General features: G+C 42.2%; 1 protein-coding gene across 1 annotated transcript in view; it reads left to right on the top strand.

Annotated features, from left to right (window-relative positions):
- Positions 1–20,131, top strand: part of ALG13 (ALG13 UDP-N-acetylglucosaminyltransferase subunit) — a 273,986-nt gene that overhangs the window by 180,093 nt on the left and 73,762 nt on the right. Inside the window, exons 25-26 of the mRNA XM_077485629.1 lie at positions 5,552–5,623; positions 18,920–19,073. Of these exons, the coding sequence (XP_077341755.1) occupies positions 5,552–5,623; positions 18,920–19,073 (226 nt within the window). The remainder of the gene's footprint in view (positions 1–5,551; positions 5,624–18,919; positions 19,074–20,131) is intronic.

Here is a 20,131-nt window from a genome sequence, read left to right on the forward strand (position 1 = left end):
AAGCATGGGGCCCCCAGGCCCTATATACTACCTTTTATAGTTTGTATTTTGAACTGGTACATTTTTAAAGTGTTGCTCCAGTCAAAAAAGCTATTAAACTTTTTGGAAAACATAGGGAAGGGTTATCACCCCTGTATAATTTGTTCTGCCGTCCGTCTTTTTTCATCTCACTTCCTGTTGTCTCCTTCCGTTTGCAAGTAGGATACGTTTGTAAGTTGGATGTTTGAAAGTAGGGGCCTGCCCTATATGCTCTGCAGAAATGGCGGAACAAGGTGTTGGTGTTGCCACAACATTGTAAGCCCTCAAAGTGACTCTTGATGGGCGCTGGAGCGCCCAGCTGTGAAATATTATATCAAGAATTGTAATTACATGCCCCTGTTAAACACTAACTCACGAACTCCTGCAGACACCGTAACACTACACAAGGCCCCCGCGCTGGCGGCCTTGTATAGTGTGGGGCATGTACTACACAGCCTAAGCTATGATTGTCATTCATCATGGCTCTCTTCACTGCCGGCGCTGTGATTGGCCAAGCATGCGGGGTCATAGTGCATGCTTGGCCAATCATGAGCCAGCAATGCACTGCGATGGCACAGTGCATTGTGGGCCGTGAGCGCCACACGAATTTGGTGCCAACGGCCCAGAGAGTTCTGGCTTCGCCGAATGGGTGAACAGCCGGTGTTTGGGTCGAACATGCGTTCGACTTGAACACCAAGTTCATCCCTACTCCTTATTCACCGGTATATACGGGTAGCTTTCATTCAAGAATTACATTTTAAAATTGAATGTTAATAGCAGGTACAATTTTTGAACGATATTCGTTTATTTATGAACAAAGAAGAATTCTAATGATGGCCGAACTTTAGCAGACTTTCAGACCAGGATATCCATATGAAAATTCATAGGACACCATGTACTGGTGTCTTGCAGAGCAGGTGTCAACACATATGTTAAGATGCACAAAAGAAAATTGACTCAAACCAAAAGCAATTATCTCAAATAATGTTACCCCAAGATCTACACGCATACACCAACACAGGTTGAACTGGATGGACTGTTGTCTTTATTCAACCTAACCAACTAGAACTAAGATTTCATACTCCTGTTATGTCTGTCGTGCCATGTACTTGTGTTAAAGAGTGTTTTATTCTTTGTGTGAAATGCCTGGTAATCCTGCCAATCCCCATTGCTTTCCTATTTCAAACTGACCAGCGTGGTCAGTTTTCTGGCTGTACTGGGAGACTAGCCTGTCTGTCTTCCGGTCAGATTTGTTATGTTTCTCCATCCAAACTCTCTGAGCCCCATGTGAACACAGAGGCTGTAATCACTTAAAAACTTTTTCAATAAAGCTATTTAAAAACGAGGAGTATAACCGGACGTGTCTCTCCAGGAACCTGCCTGTAAGGGTAGGTTGTCCGTCACAGCATATTTAAGTATACCATCAATTGAAGATTGAGTACAGCCGAACTAACATGAGAGAAGTTGGACAGCTGACAATACTGAAGCCAATGGAGTGCTTAGCCCTGTAGGTAAAGAGTAATTATAATGAGTGGCGTATTAAATTATGAAATTCAACTAGCCCGTCTCATCCCTATAAGACTTTTCAAAGAATGTGCAAGCAAGATATATACAGAGATATTGCTGTAATAATGAAAAAAAATATATGTAAGAAATGCATGGGAATACTGTATATACGCATGTATCCTGCCTGCACTCACTGGTAACAGATAATTGTTGAAGATAAAAGGCACTGTATAGCTTGTGTCACACCAAAAGATAATAAATGCATGACAGTCACGTGTGTATATAACACACACACACATATACATGCATATACACACATATACACACACACACTCAGTGTTTCAGTATGTTTTTAGATTATAATGATTGTTCATAAGCCAGCCTCTACTTTGTTTAACAAAGCCGTGTAGGATTAAATGGGGCAGGTTAAAGGTGATCTAAATTCACATTGCAGGTAACATGTAACATTCAATTAGTGTCAAAACACACTGCTATGGTTGGAATATAAATAGAGAAAATTATATATAGATATTTATTCTCTCTCAGGGTACATTTTGGGTTTATGGCATGCCTTTGAGTTATGGCTGACATCCATCTGAGGATTTGGATGCCAGGATGTGTCTCCATGCGGCTGCCTTTTTACATATCAGGTATGACTGATTTATATGCTGCTTTACAATGGCAGTTACATGCTGAATGCCTGATGGTCTATTATTGCTCTTCTACTCGTTCCGTTTGTTTCTATTGTTATATGGTTTAGAGCATCATAAGCATATGTGTGCATAAACCCAAAATAGTTTTACCCTGATCGCTAACCCCCACCTCTATTGAGGATTAAAATTGTTGATACACTTTATATATATATATATATATATATATATATATATATATATATATATATATATATATATATATATATATATATATATATATATATATATATATATATATATATATATATATATATATATATATATATATATATATATATATATAATATATAATATATAATTTTTTTTTTTTTTTTTTTTAAATCAAGTAAGTTTTTATTACAAAATAAAATGGTACAAGCCATACATAGACAAAGAGTGTAGTGGTACAATAATGCTAATTCCTCGGCCAAACATTGACCATAAGGCCACTTGGGACAGTTGTACAGAAAATCAAAACAGCGATAATGGCAGTATAGTACACATAATGTATCCAACGTGTGGAGCAGCAAAAAACAAGAGTGCAGGCTAAACAAGAAAAACGGAACAAAAGAGGGGAAAAAAAAACAAAAACAAAAATAAATATTCCCTCTGAGTCCACTACATACTTTACATATAACATATGTATATAATCAGACATATTTCTCGACTCAAGTACCCAGCTATACCAGTCCCTGCTCTTCCCACACTTCATTAATATTAAGGCTCAACCACATGATTTACTGTTTAGCAAGATACCTATATAGGCCAGTTATAATAAATACAGTCCGTCCTGAAGCTTTGTATACAATTGTGCTCATACATACCCTGGCAGAATTTCTGATTTCTTGGCCATTTTTCAGAGAATATGAATAACACAAAAAAATTTCTTTCACTCATGGTTAATTAACTGTGTTTACCCTTTTTAAATCGTAATGACAACAAATTACCCAAATTACCCTGATCAATAGTTAACATACCCCAGTTCTTAATACAGTGTATTGCCTCACTGTAATGACAATGACAGCTTGAAGCCTTTTGTGGTATTTGTGTATGACTCTCTTTATCTTCTCAGAGGGTAAAGCTGCCCATTCTTCTTGGCAAAAAGCCTCCAATTCCTGTAAATGTGTGGGCTGTCTTGCATGAACTTCAAGTTTGAGATCTCTTTAGAGTGGCTTAATGATACTGAGGTCAGGAGACTGAGATGGCCACTCCAGAACCTTCACTTTTATTTTGCTGTAGTCAATGACATGTTGACTTGGCCTTGTGTTTTGGATCATTGTCATGTTGGAATGTCCAAGTACGTCCCATGCGCAGCTTCCTTGCCTGATGAATGCAAATGTTCCACCAGTATTTTTTGATAACATACTGCATTCGTCTTGCCATCAGTTTTGCCCAAATTTCCTGTGCCTTTGTAGCTCACACATCCCCAAAATATCAGCGATCCACCTCCATGTTTCACAGTAGGAATGGTGTACATTTCATCATAGGCCTTGTTGATTTCTCTCCATATGTCATGTTTATGGTTGTAAGCAGAAGGTTTGAGGCTTGTCTCTGTGCTGTTTGGTGTATTGTCAACAGGATACTTTGTGGCATTTGCATAGTAATGGCTTTCTTCTGGTGACTCAATCATGCAGCCCATCTTTCTTCAAGTGCCTCCTTATTGTGCATCTTGAAAACCACACCACATGTTTTCAGAGTCTTGTATTTCACCTGAAGTTATTTGTGGGTTTTTCTTTGCATCCCAAACAATTTTCCTGGCAGTTATGGCTAAATCTTAGTTGGTCTACCTGACCATGGTTTGGTTTCAACAGAACCCCTCATTTTCCACTTCTTGATTAGAATTTGAACACTGCTGATTGGCATTCTCAATTTCTTGGCTATCTTTTTATATCCCTTTCCTGTTTTATACAGAAAGCTACCTTTTCTTGCAGATCCTTTGACAATTATTTTGCTTTCCCCTTGACTTAGAATCCAGAAAAGTCAGAGCAGCAGTGGATGAAAGGTGCAAGGGTCTGTCAGGAGTCCAGAAACTCACTGACCTTTTATACACACAAACACACACTAATTACAAGAAAACAGATCACAGGTGAGGATGGTTACCTTTTTTTAAAAGCCATTCAAATCCCTTTGTGTCAACTTGTGGGCATGTTATCAGGCCAAAATCACCAGGGTATGTAAACTTTTGATCAGGGTCATTTTGGGGTAGTGTCTGTTGTGATTATGATTTAAAGAGTAAACACAGTTGATTAATGGCTTCAGCCAAACACTAACCATGAGTAAAAAACCTGTGTTATTCATAGTCTCTAAAAAATGGCCAAGAAATCATACATTCTGCCAGGGTATGTAAACTTATGAGCACAACTGTAGCACAAAAGCGTTCAGCAGAGCCAATTGAAATAAATATACAGACACTTTTTTTTGTACCAGTGTCTGGCCTTACGGCAATTGGGTACGGCACCAACAACTGGTCGTTGAGGTCCACCACTCCCATATTAAGGTTGTATTCGTGGCAACAGAGGGGTTTCTCCACAACACCAGTCGTGGTACAAATTTGGACTGTCGTATCTACGTGAAGGGAGGACAGAACGAAAACATCCCCGTGAATCCTTCCACATCACTAACAAATTATTACACTTCAAGCAGGCTTAATAGACTTCAATAGAGAAGCTGCAGAAAAGCCTGTAGTGTGTTTATTGCTGCGTTTTAGCATTTTTTAATCTACCCAACAAATTGACGGTGGAAAAAAAAGTATAAAAAAAATGCAAGACGTGAAATCACTGTAAAATTTCCTGTGAAAAAAAGCACAGAAAAGTGTAGAAACGAGCAAAGGCAAACTCCATATGTGTTAAGCGAATCTAGATGAGTCCTAAAGTGTTCGAGGCCATGTTTTGATGCAAGTGTAAACAAGCCCTTAATGTTTTCTTTGAATAAAAATGCTTCTGCTATTGTAACGCTCCCCTTTTTTTGGTATATTTCTATGATTAAAATAGAGCCTTCGTAGCATAACTATTGGCTAAAAATGTAGATGAAAATAGAATTTGTGACTGGTGCATTTCCTAAAAATTTTACTTTTTTTTTTTTTATAGACCTTGTAGTCCTTGATCTGTCTCCAAGGCAGATCATTACTTGCAAGAGGACTTTTATTTTTATTTTTTTAAAGCAATTTTTAAATTGCTGTTTTTGGTTTAAGGATGTAGTTTGGAACCAATGTATTAAGAAAATGCCTTTGCTAAAGGTTGCAACTTTAAATGTATCTACTGAATTTGTTATGATTATAATGTACTTCAATTTTTTTTACAACCCAATGCTATCTACATTTTTTTATTTTTCTGTAGTCCATTCAGGATGATATGGCCCGGGCTGTACCTTCCCAAGATGACATATCCTCATACAAGTATTCAGAACAGGTAACTGCACATTAGATAGTTACTCTATTGTTTGTCAACCTCTAGGAAATGGGTCTAAGGCTGGCCATACATTATACAATTTTCTTCTATAGATTTCCTTTAGATTTACCAAAACCATATAATATGAGGTCAAATCTGAACACTTTCAGTTTGTGTGCAATCAGGCAGGCCCTTGTACTACACAGTTGAAGGTAAATCTAAAGGAAATTGAATAAGAAAATTGCATGGTGTATGGCCAGCTTAAGTCCTGAAAATGTATTTAACATTTTATTGGCAAAAAGTGTTATGCCCTCCCCTTTCACCATATTGACATGTAAGAGCACCAAATTAGCCACGTGTTTTAAGTTTAATCAGATTTGGGGAGGGGTGGGGGCCACCATTAAGCAACACACAATATATCTGATCAGAGCGAAAGGGAGCCTGTAAGTTTGATCGCCATGGTGGATTCTATTTCTCTTATATTCACCGACTGACACAGCTCCTCTCTGTAACTAAATGGTTTGTTAGCCTGCCATTAGGAAAACTAGGCAAAAATTCTAACACAGAACTTTAGTCCCGCCCTGGGGGGTGGACCCTGTGCTAACAACCCTCCCTGCTCCCAGGCAGAACCCAGTTTTATTTTGCCTAGCGAAGAATGACCTAGGCACCCTGCGGGCCCTTTGGTCCATTTTTGTGATGCAGGTTTGATTGTTTTTTGCGCAAGAAGAAAGGTCCTGAGGTCTTCTATCAACAGCCGGCTGGGTGACAGGCTGGTTAAGTTATCCTTGTAGTCTTCCCAGTCCGGCCATCGAGCGTGTGCAGGTCGCAGCTAAGGCTCGGCAGGCTATGACATGCCTCAGCTCCAGAGGTGGTCGGTGAGCTTCAATGCTCCGGGGTATACATATGACCGGGCTACTGATGTCTGGATCACAGTATACCGGGCCAGCAGCTACCCTGTAACTGCACAGGAGTAGGTCTGTTATTATTATTATTATTATTATTATTATTATTATTCAGGATTTATATAGCGCCAACAGTTTGCGCAGCGCTTTACAATATGAGGGCAGACAGTACACTTACAATACAAATCAATACAGGAGGGATCATCTCTCTCACTGTACAAACAAAATGGCAAACTGGAAATGGTCAGCTCAAGGACCATAAAATGAGCCTACATGACTTAAGTGAACCCACTTAAGTCCCGGAGGCTCATTTACTACATGGTCCTTGAGCTGACCAATTTTGGTTTTCTATTTTTTTGTACTGTTTGGCAATTGACCATGAAGCCTCATTGATTATAATTGAGTGGACGAGTACCCACAGTGGTAATGTATTACCCCTATAATTATTGCCCTTGTGTGTTTTTATTTTTTATTTTTATTTTTTTTATCTGGCCATCTCTCTCTACCTGTCGAATTGTGTCCCTACATTGTCGCCCAGCATTCCAATGATCCACTATAGGCTGCAGTCAGAAAATCTGCCCAGAAAAATCCAATGTTGCCATTGCTGTAGTGAGTGCCTACTGAAAAAAAAATATCAGGAAAACTTCCAAATTAATATACTGTACATGTATAATAAAGTCAAAATGAATTCCTACAAACTAAATAGCAAAGTCCACCAAACGTGTGCAAAATCTTTATGAAGCTGCTGTGCACCAAACACCAAGTGATTATAATGCTTACCAAATCCTTACACCCCACAACTCAAGAGGTCTAAAGGTCTGTACACATGATACGAAAATCAGATGGAAAAATTTGTGCAGCGATCTGACAATTTTCAGAATCGTTGGTACAATGCTTTTGACCGCCGATTTTTTTTTTTTATTTTTTTTTTTTTTTTATCAGACAAAAGATGAATGTGCAGACTAAGATTTTTGTCGGATCTGAACTCTACTTCAGATTTACGTTTCATTAGTACGGTTTTCAAACAAAAAAAATCATAAAAGCAAGACTACACATGCTCAAAAGAGTACATACAGAACCAGTGCTACCACTAGGCGAACTAGGGTGAACTGCTGCCTTAGGGAGCAGCCATGGCCAGGGGAACTCTAGGAACCCAAATGTGAGTGGGGACTTTGGAATAATTTAAGGAGAATGGACTCTTGGGACCCTGATGTAAGGGGGGAGCAACTTTGTGGACCCTAATGAAAGGGTAAACTCTGATGTAAGGGGGTCAAGCCCAGGCCTAAAGCTGCGTTGGGGGCCCTAAAATTTATGATGGCTGTTCAGTTCCCCACAGTGTGCCGATGTTCCGCATACCGCTGAGGATTGGAAGATGTTGGCTAGAGAAGAACCCGTCTCCTGCAAACTTCAGCATATCCGTGAAGAAGAGTGTGACAGAATAGATCCCACACTCCGATTGAGTGCTTCCATCATATACCACTTCCTCCCAGCCTGAATGTAGATATTAGATATTCCAACCGCTCCCAAGCAGAAAACAAGGCGACGCTTCCTTAGCTGCTCAACATGGACTGATTTATTAGAACCAAAATGCCAAGTATTTATAATACAGTAGAAGACTAAAACCTAACCTAATTAGCATGAGCTAAAACGACTAAATCAACACTCAGACTAGTTGACTGAGGGATAAGACTTTTCGGCTCCTAGCTCAGAGTTTGTGTCCCAATAGTGTGATTCAGTCTATTGCTGACATGGCATTTACATATCCAAAGAGTGTGTGTGAATCCAGGTAACACCACCTCAGGGGTCCCCAGGCATACAGCTCACAAAGAGCACCGTTCCCCCAAATGCGAGGGCCCATAATCACAAGGCAAGAGGCTCGCATTCAGTCCCCTCCAAGAGCCTCTGTCCCAGCTAGGCCTGTCACAAAGAGGTATCCAGCGCAACATCACTTCCTCCCAGATCCCTGCATTTGGAGCCTTTATTTTTATTTTATTTTTTTGGGGGTGGGGGGGGGTTGCAAGTTACTGGTCTTGCCTAGGGCGTAATGTGTTAAACAGTATTTCACTATGGGATTTCCTTTCCCTTTCCTTGGTATGTTTTTTCTTTTCTTACATCAGGGGACACAGAGCCATAGTAATTACTATGTGGGTTATGTCGGACAGTCAGGTGCTGGACACTGGCACACCCCTAAGGCATGTACTTCCCCCATATAACCCCTCCCATTACTGGGAGTCCTCAGTTTTTTTTCTCCATTGTCTAAGGTGTTGGGCACGAGTAAAGATGTGCTGTGCTGAGCTCCACAGGCAGTAATCCTTGATGAGAGCCAGCCATGCTGACATGATCCGTTCTGATGTCTTGTAATGGGCTAAATGAATGGTACTCGGGCCTCATAATCTGAAGAAACAAGGTTTTGCTTGCAAATGCTTCTCTTTGAGAGCTGGGCTCTGGGATCCAGTACTTTTTTCATAGTAAGGCCATAAAGCTTTGCTGGCAGGGTCCTGTCACAGGTCCAGGATTGTGGGTTAACCTGAGAGTTCCCCAGTTCCTGAAGGTTTCCTTTTAAGGTCTCGGAGCCTACCGTGAAGGGTTAAGCTTGTTGGTTTTTTTTTTTTTTTTGGTCTCTGATTAAAACCCTGCTGCAAGGATAAGGTAAGGGAGATTTTCTCAGGAATTTTCTCCTATGTATTGTCATGTCTGTGTCTTCACTGGGGGCTGTATTGAGCACTCGCCATCCTGATGCTGGAAACCGCAGAAGCCTTCACTCTCCTTCTCTTCAGCTGGCTCAGACCCTCTGGTAAGAAAAGGGGGGTCTGATCTCTTCCTGTGCCCCCAGATTGCCGTTTTTATCTTCAAGAGACATGGCAGACCCTTGCTTGCCTTGTGTTTTTATATATATTTTTTTTAAATAATAAAAAAAAAAAAATTTTTTTTTTTTTGTAGAGGACAGACTGCGGCCGCTCAAAAAAGAGGATTTACCCCCCCTGCCATGTTGCAGGACGCCGCTCGCGTGGGAAAATCGGCTCCTTTCAAAAAGGGGAAAAAGGGGGACGTGGCTAATGGTGTCAGACGCCAGCCACGCGTCCAGGAAGTGACCAAGCACTGTGAAGGAAGGAAGCTGCTGCCTGGCAGTGGAGGGAGAGGGCAGAGAGGTTGGCTGGATCAGGTTTGATGACACAGGCATTTCCCTTTGACAACATACTTTAAAACCTAGGATTAATGGCAGTTATTGTACTGTACTATAGCCTAGCAAGTTTACTTTCTTTTGCTGGTAGTGCCTCTGCTTTGTGCTGTAAGCTATGAGTGGCAAAGGGACCAGGAACTCCTCTAAGGGGTCAATGGTATACAACAAGCTAAAAGCCCTTTCCAAAATGTCATCCTCCCCTGAGAGGTATACGGCTAGTCAGATGAGCCGTCACGGGTAGAACACTTCAGTCCCTGTATATATCATACAAACAGGTTTCTTTTCTCTTCTACCATTTAAAAATAAAAATATATAATTATGAAAGATTATTGCTTTGATGTCTCTCCATAGTAGGACTAAACATAGCAGATTTTCATCTAGTACTTGGGGGTCCCTTTTATTGAGGTGCAGGAGGCTGGGGATCAGGTAGATCTTCCAAAATATTGGAAGATACTTATTTTTCCTCTTCGGAGGATCCTAACAGGGAGAGAGTAGCCTCACAAGTCAGGTGCTTGTCTACGCCCTTACTTGACCCTTTTATTGCCTGCCACGGGCTCTTGAGGTATCTACCTCTAATTTTCCTATTCATGCATAGCTTATGTATTCTGAATGGGAACATTTCTATGAAGAAATGGGGGGCTCCAGCAGTTGATGCTGCAATCACCTCCGTGAGCAGAGTCTCACATGTCCAGTGGATAATGCGCTGATAAAGAATCCAGCAAATTAAGGTTAGAACTTCCTTTCAAAGACTAGATGTCTTTTGCAGTTCTTGCTGCAATTGGTGTATCTCAGTCCATCAACCCTTTAATGTCTGCTCCACCATTTTGGTGGAGCACAGTTTGAGTCACGCGAATTCATTGAAAATTGTGGACTTCTAAGGGTTAAGGAACAGTTTGTGCAATACCTGAAAATTTGCCTGGTCAGCAGGCCCGGCAGTGGGCTGGTGTATCTGACGCACTGTCTCACACAGATGCTATGAAAGACTCTTATCGTTTAAGCCTTATGGCTTATGCTTGGACTAGTGCATTCTTGCAGAGTTCCGTGGCTGAAATAGTGATCAGCCAAAGCACCATGTGAAAAACTCTTAGCTAGTTTGTGTCCTTTCCTGGGGTATGGCTATTTAGAGTGGATAAGTACATCCAAAAGGGTAAAGCTCTCTTTACCAGTAAAAGGAGGTTCAAACATTTTCCCCTTTTAATTGTGCTGCCTCTCCTATGCCTGGGGCATCTGCCTTTAGGCAGTCTCAACGGCCTCAATCGTCAGGTTCAGGGGAAAGTCCCCAAGAGCAGCACCAGGATCTTGGGGGGCAGCAGAGTGCTAAAGAATTCTCATGAATGAGTACCCCTACTCGTTTGGGTGAGGGGAAAGGTCCTGTGATTCTCAGTCTAGCAGGAATAATGTCAAGAGCAGAGGGATTTCTGCAATTTTTTTTCTCTAGGTTACGACTAGTTCCAAGAGCCCGGATGGCTCAGTCGGCTTTTGATCTGAAGGTTCGGGTCCCTGTTTGGGTGCTGCCTGTGGGGTCCTTGGGCTGCTGATGTGGCAGTCCTTTATGCAAGTTTCCATCTCCTCAGAGAATGCTCCTAAGGATCCAGAGAAGTCTTTCTGGCCCCTGGATCAGCTGTTATCCCTGTCTGTGAGATCAGATTTCCTTATTGGAACAGGGGGTTTTGGCTCAAACCTTTTAGGATTCCAGAACCAAACAGAGGTAAGACCCATTCTAGATCTCGAAGATCTGAATTGGCACTTAAACATCCGATCCTTTCATAATTCGATCAGCTTTGTCCATCTGGCAAGAAGGGGAGTTGCATATCTGCATGTGCCAAAGTTTCCCGCTTAGAAATTTGTGGTTTGAAATATAAAAAAAATTTCAGTTGTGGCCCTGCCATTCGGCTTGGCCACAGCACCACAAGTGTTCTGAAAGATTCTGGCAGCTCCTTTAGCCAGGTTAAGGGCTCAAGGCATAGCGGTCCTAGCCTATTAGAAGATCTACCTTTAATAGATCATTCAGTCTCAGGTCTAGGACCAGAGTCTGATCTCAGCTCTAAATATCTGAAATCTCTAGGTTGGATTCTAGGAAGATTCTCCTTTAAAACCATCAAGGAGATTATGGTTAAATACCAACTATGATCTAAATCTTTTCTCTTAGGAGTTCTAATGTGTCATGTACTAGCCTTCTGGACTTTCTAGTATAGGCATGTTTGGTGTCTGAGTGTAACTACTTTAGAAAACCAACTCCATTACTGTAGGGGGTTAGGGTCCATTTACACAAGGTGCGATGGTACTGCATAGGACGGTTGTTCAATCGCAGTCCCACCGCATCTCCACCACAAGACTAGGCAAAATGCCTGGTCTCCGGTGTGGCCGTTTTGACACCTCTGCTTTTGTGTGCAGTACTTTTGCCCAGGGCAGCGCCTGTCACCACATGCCAGCCGATAGTACTCTAATAAAATGTCACATAGCAACATTTCACAAAGTTTGAAAAGTGAACAGTGCGCATAAACACTGCACTGGCCTGGCCAGACTGTACCCCAGCCTCTGCGTTGCAAAGCAGCAGCTGGTGTGAACAAGGCCTTAAGTGATATTAATTGGAGTAGAGCGTTTGAGATGTATGCAAGTTCAGCTCTTGGTCAATATGACTCTGATGTGGATTCCTTAAGTTCTTCAGCTCCTTGGATTTGTCTAGTATGTCCAGAGCTTGTGGAGGTTAAAACAAGCTGCTGTAGGGATCAAATAGAGCCCTGATATTGCCAAACAGAGTACCAGTTGCCTGCTCAGTGCTATTATTTATGGGGTTTGTCTGTCTTTGTTAAATAAAACCAAAAAAAGTAAGGCTTACAATCTGTATTTCAAAGCTGAATTGTGGCTTGTCAAATGTCATCTTCCATAGGCTTCCCAGGGTCACTTTTTAGTGTTGGATAGTCAAATTGTCTTGCTGAAGGCTCAAGCAATGGAGTGTTCCGTCTCAGCTGATTACACAGCACTGGGGGCAGTGCTGTGTTATCAGCTGAGTGGATTGTGACCATTGATCACTGTGAAGCTGCGACATTTTATTAGTGTTAAACAAGGCACTGATCGATAATGGCATATACTACTACTCTGGGAAGAAGCTTTCTGCTTGGGTAAAGAATGGGATGTTCCTCTCCTGATTGGTGATGCAACTTGTCAGGACGACCACAGGCAGAGGTATTGGTTTAAACCAGAAATAAATACATATGAAATCTGGAGCTTGCAAGTCCAAGAGCCCTGGCCAGTGCCTTCTAAAGCCTGGAAGGCTTTCTCACACTCTAGTATCTAGGACACCAGCTTAGACCATTTTGGTTTTTGTTTTTTCTCTTGGTTAGTGGTCACTCAAGAGCAGTCCAATGAACTACAGTTGCACACAGATGTCCTGTAGTAGCCAGCTATTCCCAAGAGCATTACCATGGTCTTGGTTTGAGTGGTAGGCTAGGGTTGCCTCCTACCTACTTTCAAGTATTGGACTATTGTCATATCTATTTTACACTTATTGGGTTTACCAGTTGGATTAGCAGCTGAAAAGTTTGTCCAGGACTTGACATGTATGCAGGTAGATCTGAACACTGCAATGTCATCCAGGTAAGCAAAGGCTCCCAGCCATTCAAGCAGCTGGCAAGTTCTTTATCCCAAACGGCACTATACTGAGCATGACCAATACAATGGGGTAATGAAAACTGAGCATCTGCTGCTTGGGGAATTTGCCATTAATTACCTACTAATTGGATTCATGATCGTTCGATAACAGCTGGTCTTAGGGCATATTTAATGACTCATTGATCTTGGGAATGGTGTAGGCATCAGCAGTGGTGATGGTGTTTAACATTATGATGTTCATGCAAAAAAAGCCTGTAAGACTATTGGATTTGGGGACCAGAACTACAGGTGTGTCTTTAGAATGCTTACATGGAAAGCAGTGTCTTCAATCTCCTTTTTCCAAACTTAACCACATAAGTGATGTAATTCAGGTGCTTCTTGATTGGATATGGCCCTTCCCATGCTGACTGCAGTTTGTCCTGCTGCATAAAGAGTGGAAAATATAACTTCTAACCCAAGTCTTGATTAAACTGCAGTGCTGCTAAATGTAGCCTATAAAAAATATATACTCACTGGCCACTTTATTAGGTAAACTTTGTTAGTACCGGTTTGGACTCCTTTTTCCTTCAGAACTGCCTGAATTCTTTGGGGCATAGATTCAACAAGGTGTTGGAAACATTACTCAAAGATTTTGGTCCATATTGACGTGATGGCATTACGCAGTTGCTGCAGATTTGTTGGCTGCACATCTATGATGCGAATCTTCCATTCCACCACATCGCAAAAGTGCTCTATTGAATTCAGATCTGATGACACTGGAGGCCTTTGGCATACAGTGAACTCCTTGTCATGTTTGAGATTTGAGCGTTGTGACATGGTGCATCATTTTGCTGGAAGTAACCATCAGAAGATCGTACACTGTAGTCCTAAAAGGATAGACATGGTCAGCAACAATACTCGGGTAGGCCGTGACGTTTAAACGATACTCAAATGATACTAAGGGCCCAAAGTGTGCCAAAAAAAATTATCTTGTATTCACCGAATGACACGGCTCCTCTCTTAGCCAATGGGTTATTAATCCACCTTTAGGAGAAGACTAGGCATAACTTGTTATGAAAAACACAGAACTTTTAGTTGCGCCCAAGGGGCGGTCCTTTAGGTAACAATCCCCCAGCCTGCCATGCAGCCCTCAGTTTTATTTTGCCTAGTGAAGGACCTTGGAACCCTGCGGGCCCATTGGTCCTTTTTTTTTTTTTTTTTTTTTCTTTTTCTTTTTCTTCTGCAGAAGCTTTGCTTTTTGCACAAGATGAAAGATCCTGTGATCTGCTATCAACAGCTGGCTGGGTGATGGGCTGGATACTCTTATCCTTGTAGTCTCCCCAGCCTGGCCAGCGAGCGTGTGCAGGTCAGAGATGCATGCTGGGCCAGCCACGATGTACGTCGGCTCCAGAGGTGGTCGGTGAGCTCTAATGCTCCAGGGCATACATATGACCGGGCTACTGATGTCTGCATCAGTGTGCCATAGCCAGCAGCCACCCCGTACTGATCAGTGTGTGGGTCTGTGATGGAATGTCTCCCAGCTCTGCAGGACTGGTTAGTACAGCTCTCCCTGCCTCGGTGGGAATGAGCAGCTGGGCATTCCCTGGGAGGTCGATTTGGGGGTCCCTCTCTTCTCTTCCTGTCCCTATCTTCCCTCCCTATGAGGGATGCTGCATGTGGCTGCTGAGTGGTCTGTGTGTCATGTACAGGGCCTCTCCGGGGGGGCTCTCGTTAGGGGGGGGGGGGGGGCTGTGCTGGCTGGCTGTGCCCTGATGTGTGTTTTTTTTTTTTTTTTTTTTTTTTCCTCTCCCTGGGGATGTCTGTTGAGGCTGTGTCTGTGATCCTTGCAGCGTTGTTCACCGCCATTTTCTGTCACTGTCCCTCATGGTATTCAATGTTCAGTGGCCATCTTGGTTGAGGGCATGGAACAGCATGCTCTCCTGTAGCTTGGCGGTCATTTTCCATGTGGTTTTGTCCTTTATACTGGATGCCCGCTGGCCATTTTCTTGAAGCCTGAACACGTTTTTTTTGAGCAGTCTCTAGGAGCAGAATGCTTTCCAGTAGTCCGGCGGCCATTTTATCTGTGCTTTATGTCCTTATACTGGACGCTTGGCAGCCATTTTCTTTGAGCCTGGGCACATTGTAGATCAGTTTCAGTGCCATAAGCAGCAGCTCTGGATGACAGTGTGATTTCCTCTGCACGTGGGAGCTGACAGAGAACACAGGCACTACTTGCTAGACAGTGCAGAACCAGTCAGGGTGGTGAGGCCTGTGGGAAAGAGCCCCTCAGTCAGCAGCAGTTAGGAGGGTGGGCCCATCACTATCCTAAGTCCCCATCAGGTGGAAGACAGGGTAGGGTCAGCACGGCTTCAGAAACTGGTGCTTCTTCCCCTGAAATTCTGGCAATTACAACCGGTTTACCTGCAGAATGTGCAGTGCCCCTGGATGCTTTGTCGGCGGTCCTCAATTCCTTTGTTGCCAACATGGAGGCGGTGTGTGGGCACAAAGGTGCTAAAAAGCGGCCCCTGCCCCCCCCCCCCCTCCTCTGGGGAGAGCTCTGACGCAGACTCTGGCCCTGCTGAGGCTGGTGACCCCTGTTCTGTCGTCTTCAGATGACGCTGACCAGGACAGTGAGGATGAGTCCCCGTCCGGGTCCGTGCGCAACAAAGTGCTTATTGGAGCACTTATCACAGCTGTGCATGATACCCTGAAAATTCAGGAGCCAGCAGATCCCTCTGCTGATGTAGCGGGCCCCTTTTGGGTCCCGTAAGCCAGCCCGTACACCTAAGGTGTTCCCGTATCGGACTTATTTCGATAAGTTCATATACAAGGAATGGGGTATATAGAATAGAATATGTAACATACAGAATAAAGGGGTCAGAAGTGGGTATTGATTAGTTCAGCTACTTACTACTTGCTACTTTCAAAAACAGCTGGTCTTTGTACTTCCTAGGGTGCCTGCTGTCACTGGTGCTGGAACTGCTGTTTGTGACAGCACTAAGCCCAAGAACTCTGAGGTTTATGATCTACAGACCACTGCATAGAATTGATTCCTTATAGTGACATCATTGCACCGCCTTTGAGTACAGAGGAGATACAAAGCGGTTAAAAACTTTGTCCAGTATCTGCCTGCAAGAGCTGGGAAATCAGAAGCAAGGAGGGGAAAAAAGCAAACATGCAAAAAAGGAGAATATACAAAGTATTATACAGTCTGACAGTGACAGTAAAAACTTTTTTTATATCTTTTTTTATTGTTGTTGCAAGTTGCAAACGCTCAGCACAAATAAAACTACTAAAAGAACAACACAAAAAAAGGTTGCAATAAAATGTCTGTCGCCCAGCATTCGACCACAACACGATTGGTTTGATAAGATGCTTTCCCAATGGCATGGTTTATACCCGGAAAAGTAATGAAATGCTTGTAGCTTCCGGTTTCTTAGGTCAGAGATGATTGGAACTGTTGTGGTCTCTGGTCAGCTGGTGAAACCACCGGATGCATTCTTGGGTTCCCCAGGAGAGTTCAAGAAAACCATGGAAGGCGGGGAAACCACTAGGATTACTTTTACATGAAAGCGGAACGCCTGCTGAAGAAAATGATACCAAGAGGATACCTAAACCTACATGCCCTATTCTGGTATAACCCCTTGTTGGGCATATATTGTAATGTAAAGCTTGAAAGCTTTAGCAAAGGCAGAGTAGGAATCTTTGGACAATAGGCCCCCAAATTTATTGAAATGTTTCACAAACTGCTAAAATTGATTAACATCAACTGACCTTTTGTGGGTAGCAACTTTTTTTTTTTTTCTTCTAGCATCCCAATCTATGCTTATTTTACTTAGAATGTTTTTTTATGATTGTAAAACAGGCTGATCCTCAGGCAGATATAGGAGGCACAGATTAGTGCAGCTCTGTATTCATTAACCACTTAAGCCCCGGACCAATTTGCAGCCAAAGGACCAGGCCCCTTTTTGCGATTCGGCACTGCGTCTCTTTGACAATTGCGCGGTCGTGCGACGTGGCTCCCAAACACAATTGGCGTCCTTTTCTCATTAAATTGAGCTTTCTTTTGGTGGTATTTGATCACCTCTGCGGTTTTTATTTTTTGCGCTATAAACAAAAATAGAGCGACAATTTAGAAAAAATATATAAACCCTTTTTTTCCCTCAGTTTACGCTGATAGGTAGTCTACATATTTTTGGTAAAAATCGCAATTAGCGTTTGGTTTGCGCAAAATTTATAGAGTTTATAAAATAGGGGATAGTTTTATAGCATTTTTATATATATATATATATATATATATATATATATATATATATATATATATATATATATATATATATATATATATATATATATATATATATATATATATATAAATTTTTTCTAGTAATGGCGATCAATTTATTTTTAACTTTTATTTTTTTTGTGACTGCAACATTATGGCGGACACATCGGACATTTTTGGGACCATTGTCATTTATACAGCAATCGGTGCTGTTTAAATGCACTGATTCCTGTGTAAATGACACTGGCAGTGAAGGAGTTAACCACTAGGGGGCAGTGTAGGGGTTGTGTGAGGTGTGTTTTTTTTTTTTTTTTTTTTTTGTAGGGGGGTGTGGCCTGGCATGTAACATCACTGATCGTCTTTTCCTATAAAAGGGAATAGACGATCGGTGACAGCCACACTAGGAAGCACGGGGAGAGGTTTGTTTACACAGAACTCTCCTCATTCTTCAGCTCTGTAACCCGATCGCGGGACACCAGCGGCGACTTAAGAGCCAGTTTAACACCAATCTGTTTTTGATCCCCAATGGATTATTTTTTTTCCTCTGCTCGGAAAATTTTCTTTTTTATAAGATACAAGGGCACCTAGCCACACCAAAGGTCTAAATTAGTAGGGCACTGACTCTTGATGGATTGACCTCATTGCAGAAGGCTCTTGTGATGGTCTTAAAGGAAGACCAAAAAGGGAGGCTTATAGTTCTCGATCCCTAATAGAATAGTTTTTATCTGCTGCTGAGATTTATTAAAGGGTGGGGGGCTTGGGTGCCTAGCCCCACTCTAAAATAGAATGGCTCTGACCTTTTGTGGATGATTTGTTGAACTACAACCAGTGGCTTTCTTCAAAGCGTAGAACGTTAACTATGCCTGGCCCGACGCTATGAGTCGGTATGTTTTTTAGTGTTAATTGTAATGGGGGCAATAAGAATGGTTGTTGTGGATGAACTGCTAGCAATAAATTGTGAATCACAGAAAGCCCTGTGTAGCTTAGAAAATCATGGGAAGGAGCCAGTTGGAGATAATGGCAACACTTTAAAGATAGTATTTTCGTGAATTTTAAGACTATAATTCAGGAGAAATTCTTATATACTGTATAACCGATATGCAACTATTTGCAATAAAAAGAATTCCATTTAGTTCTTTAGATAAAAAGCCAGTCTTGCCCTACTGAAGCTTAGCTTCTAGATTCTGTAGCAGCCTGTACTTCAGAAATTTGAACTTCAATCCAACCCTTCCCCTGTGTCAAGATTCTTTCCTCTGAAGATTTTTATTCAGGTTTTTAGGGTCTGGAAAAAAAAATGCCCTTTGTCTCATTTTAAAATATTTGCGAACAAGCCTTACTCAGCTGTTACTCTTTTGTAGGTGACCTCTGTAATTTCTACCTCATGTGTAAATGCTACACCAGCAACCGTAATCTCTTCAAGCCCTTCTGTTCCATCCACTGTAACATCCACTGTCCTGCCACAGACTGCTGTGCAGCCAATGATTATGTCTCAACCTCCCACTGGAAGACCAGGTACATTTTTAGTTGAAACAAAAATGTTATGAAGTAGCAAAATAAGCACTTGATAAACTTGCTTTGGGAATTTGATAGATATGTGACCTTTTCTCCACTTAGACTGTACTCTTAATGTGGGATTCCAGTCAAGAATGAAAATTTGCCCTGATTTAGGATGTTTAACAACTTTTATAATATGCATTATCTTGCTGGTTGTTTAAATTAGAAACCGCTGTCTAAGCTAGACAATCTGCAATCTGCTAAGCTTTACCAACAACAATGTGCTTGTTCAGCCTAATGTGGCTGCTCACAGGCACTTCCTTAAAGAGGAGGGCCGGTTATACAAAAAAAAAAAAAGTCAGCAGCTGCAAACACTGCAGCTGCTGACTTAATCAACACACTCACCTGTCCAGGGTGCCCGCGATGTCGGCCGCCCGAGGCCGACCCGTCCCTCGGCTCTCGGGTCCCGGTGCTGCCATTCCTTGTAAGGGAAACAGGCAGTGGAGTCTTACGGCTTCACTGCCCGTTTCCTACTGCGCATGCGCGAGTCCCGCAGCTACTGCGCATGCGCGAGTCCCGCAGCGCTTTCTGAATGGGACGCGCTGTGTTCTGGAACACACAGTTCCCAGAACACAGCACGACTCATTACCCAGAAGACGCCGCGACGAAGACAGAAGATCTCCGCGGAGGAGGAAGAGGAAGATTAGGAGAAAGTGCCTAGCAACAGGCATTTCTGGTAAGTAAAAAAAAAAAATTTTTTTCATTTTTTTTTTTTTATATTTTTTTGTAATTTTTAATATTTTTTTTGTTTTCAGGGTGGCCCTCCACTTTAAGCTATTGTCTATGCCTGTGTAAGAATTTCAGCACAGCTCTGAGTAGCTACACCTCATCCTACCCAGCTTTATCCTCACCTAGCTCTGATCCAGCCATCAGCATAATCAACCTCAATGTGCATGAGCTTTTTCCTAGCCTCCACTTTGGCTAGTTACATCACTTTGAAAAGGACGATCCTAGGAGGCAGTGGACATGCCCAATAGCATGGCTAAGTTCACACGCATTAAAAGTGCCCCTCAAAC

The sequence above is a fragment of the Lithobates pipiens genome, unplaced genomic scaffold, assembly GCF_037356315.1.
Source record: "Lithobates pipiens isolate NorthernLeopardFrog02 unplaced genomic scaffold, aLitPip1_a1.2 Scaffold_1, whole genome shotgun sequence".
NCBI classification, from domain to species: domain Eukaryota; kingdom Metazoa; phylum Chordata; class Amphibia; order Anura; family Ranidae; genus Lithobates; species Lithobates pipiens.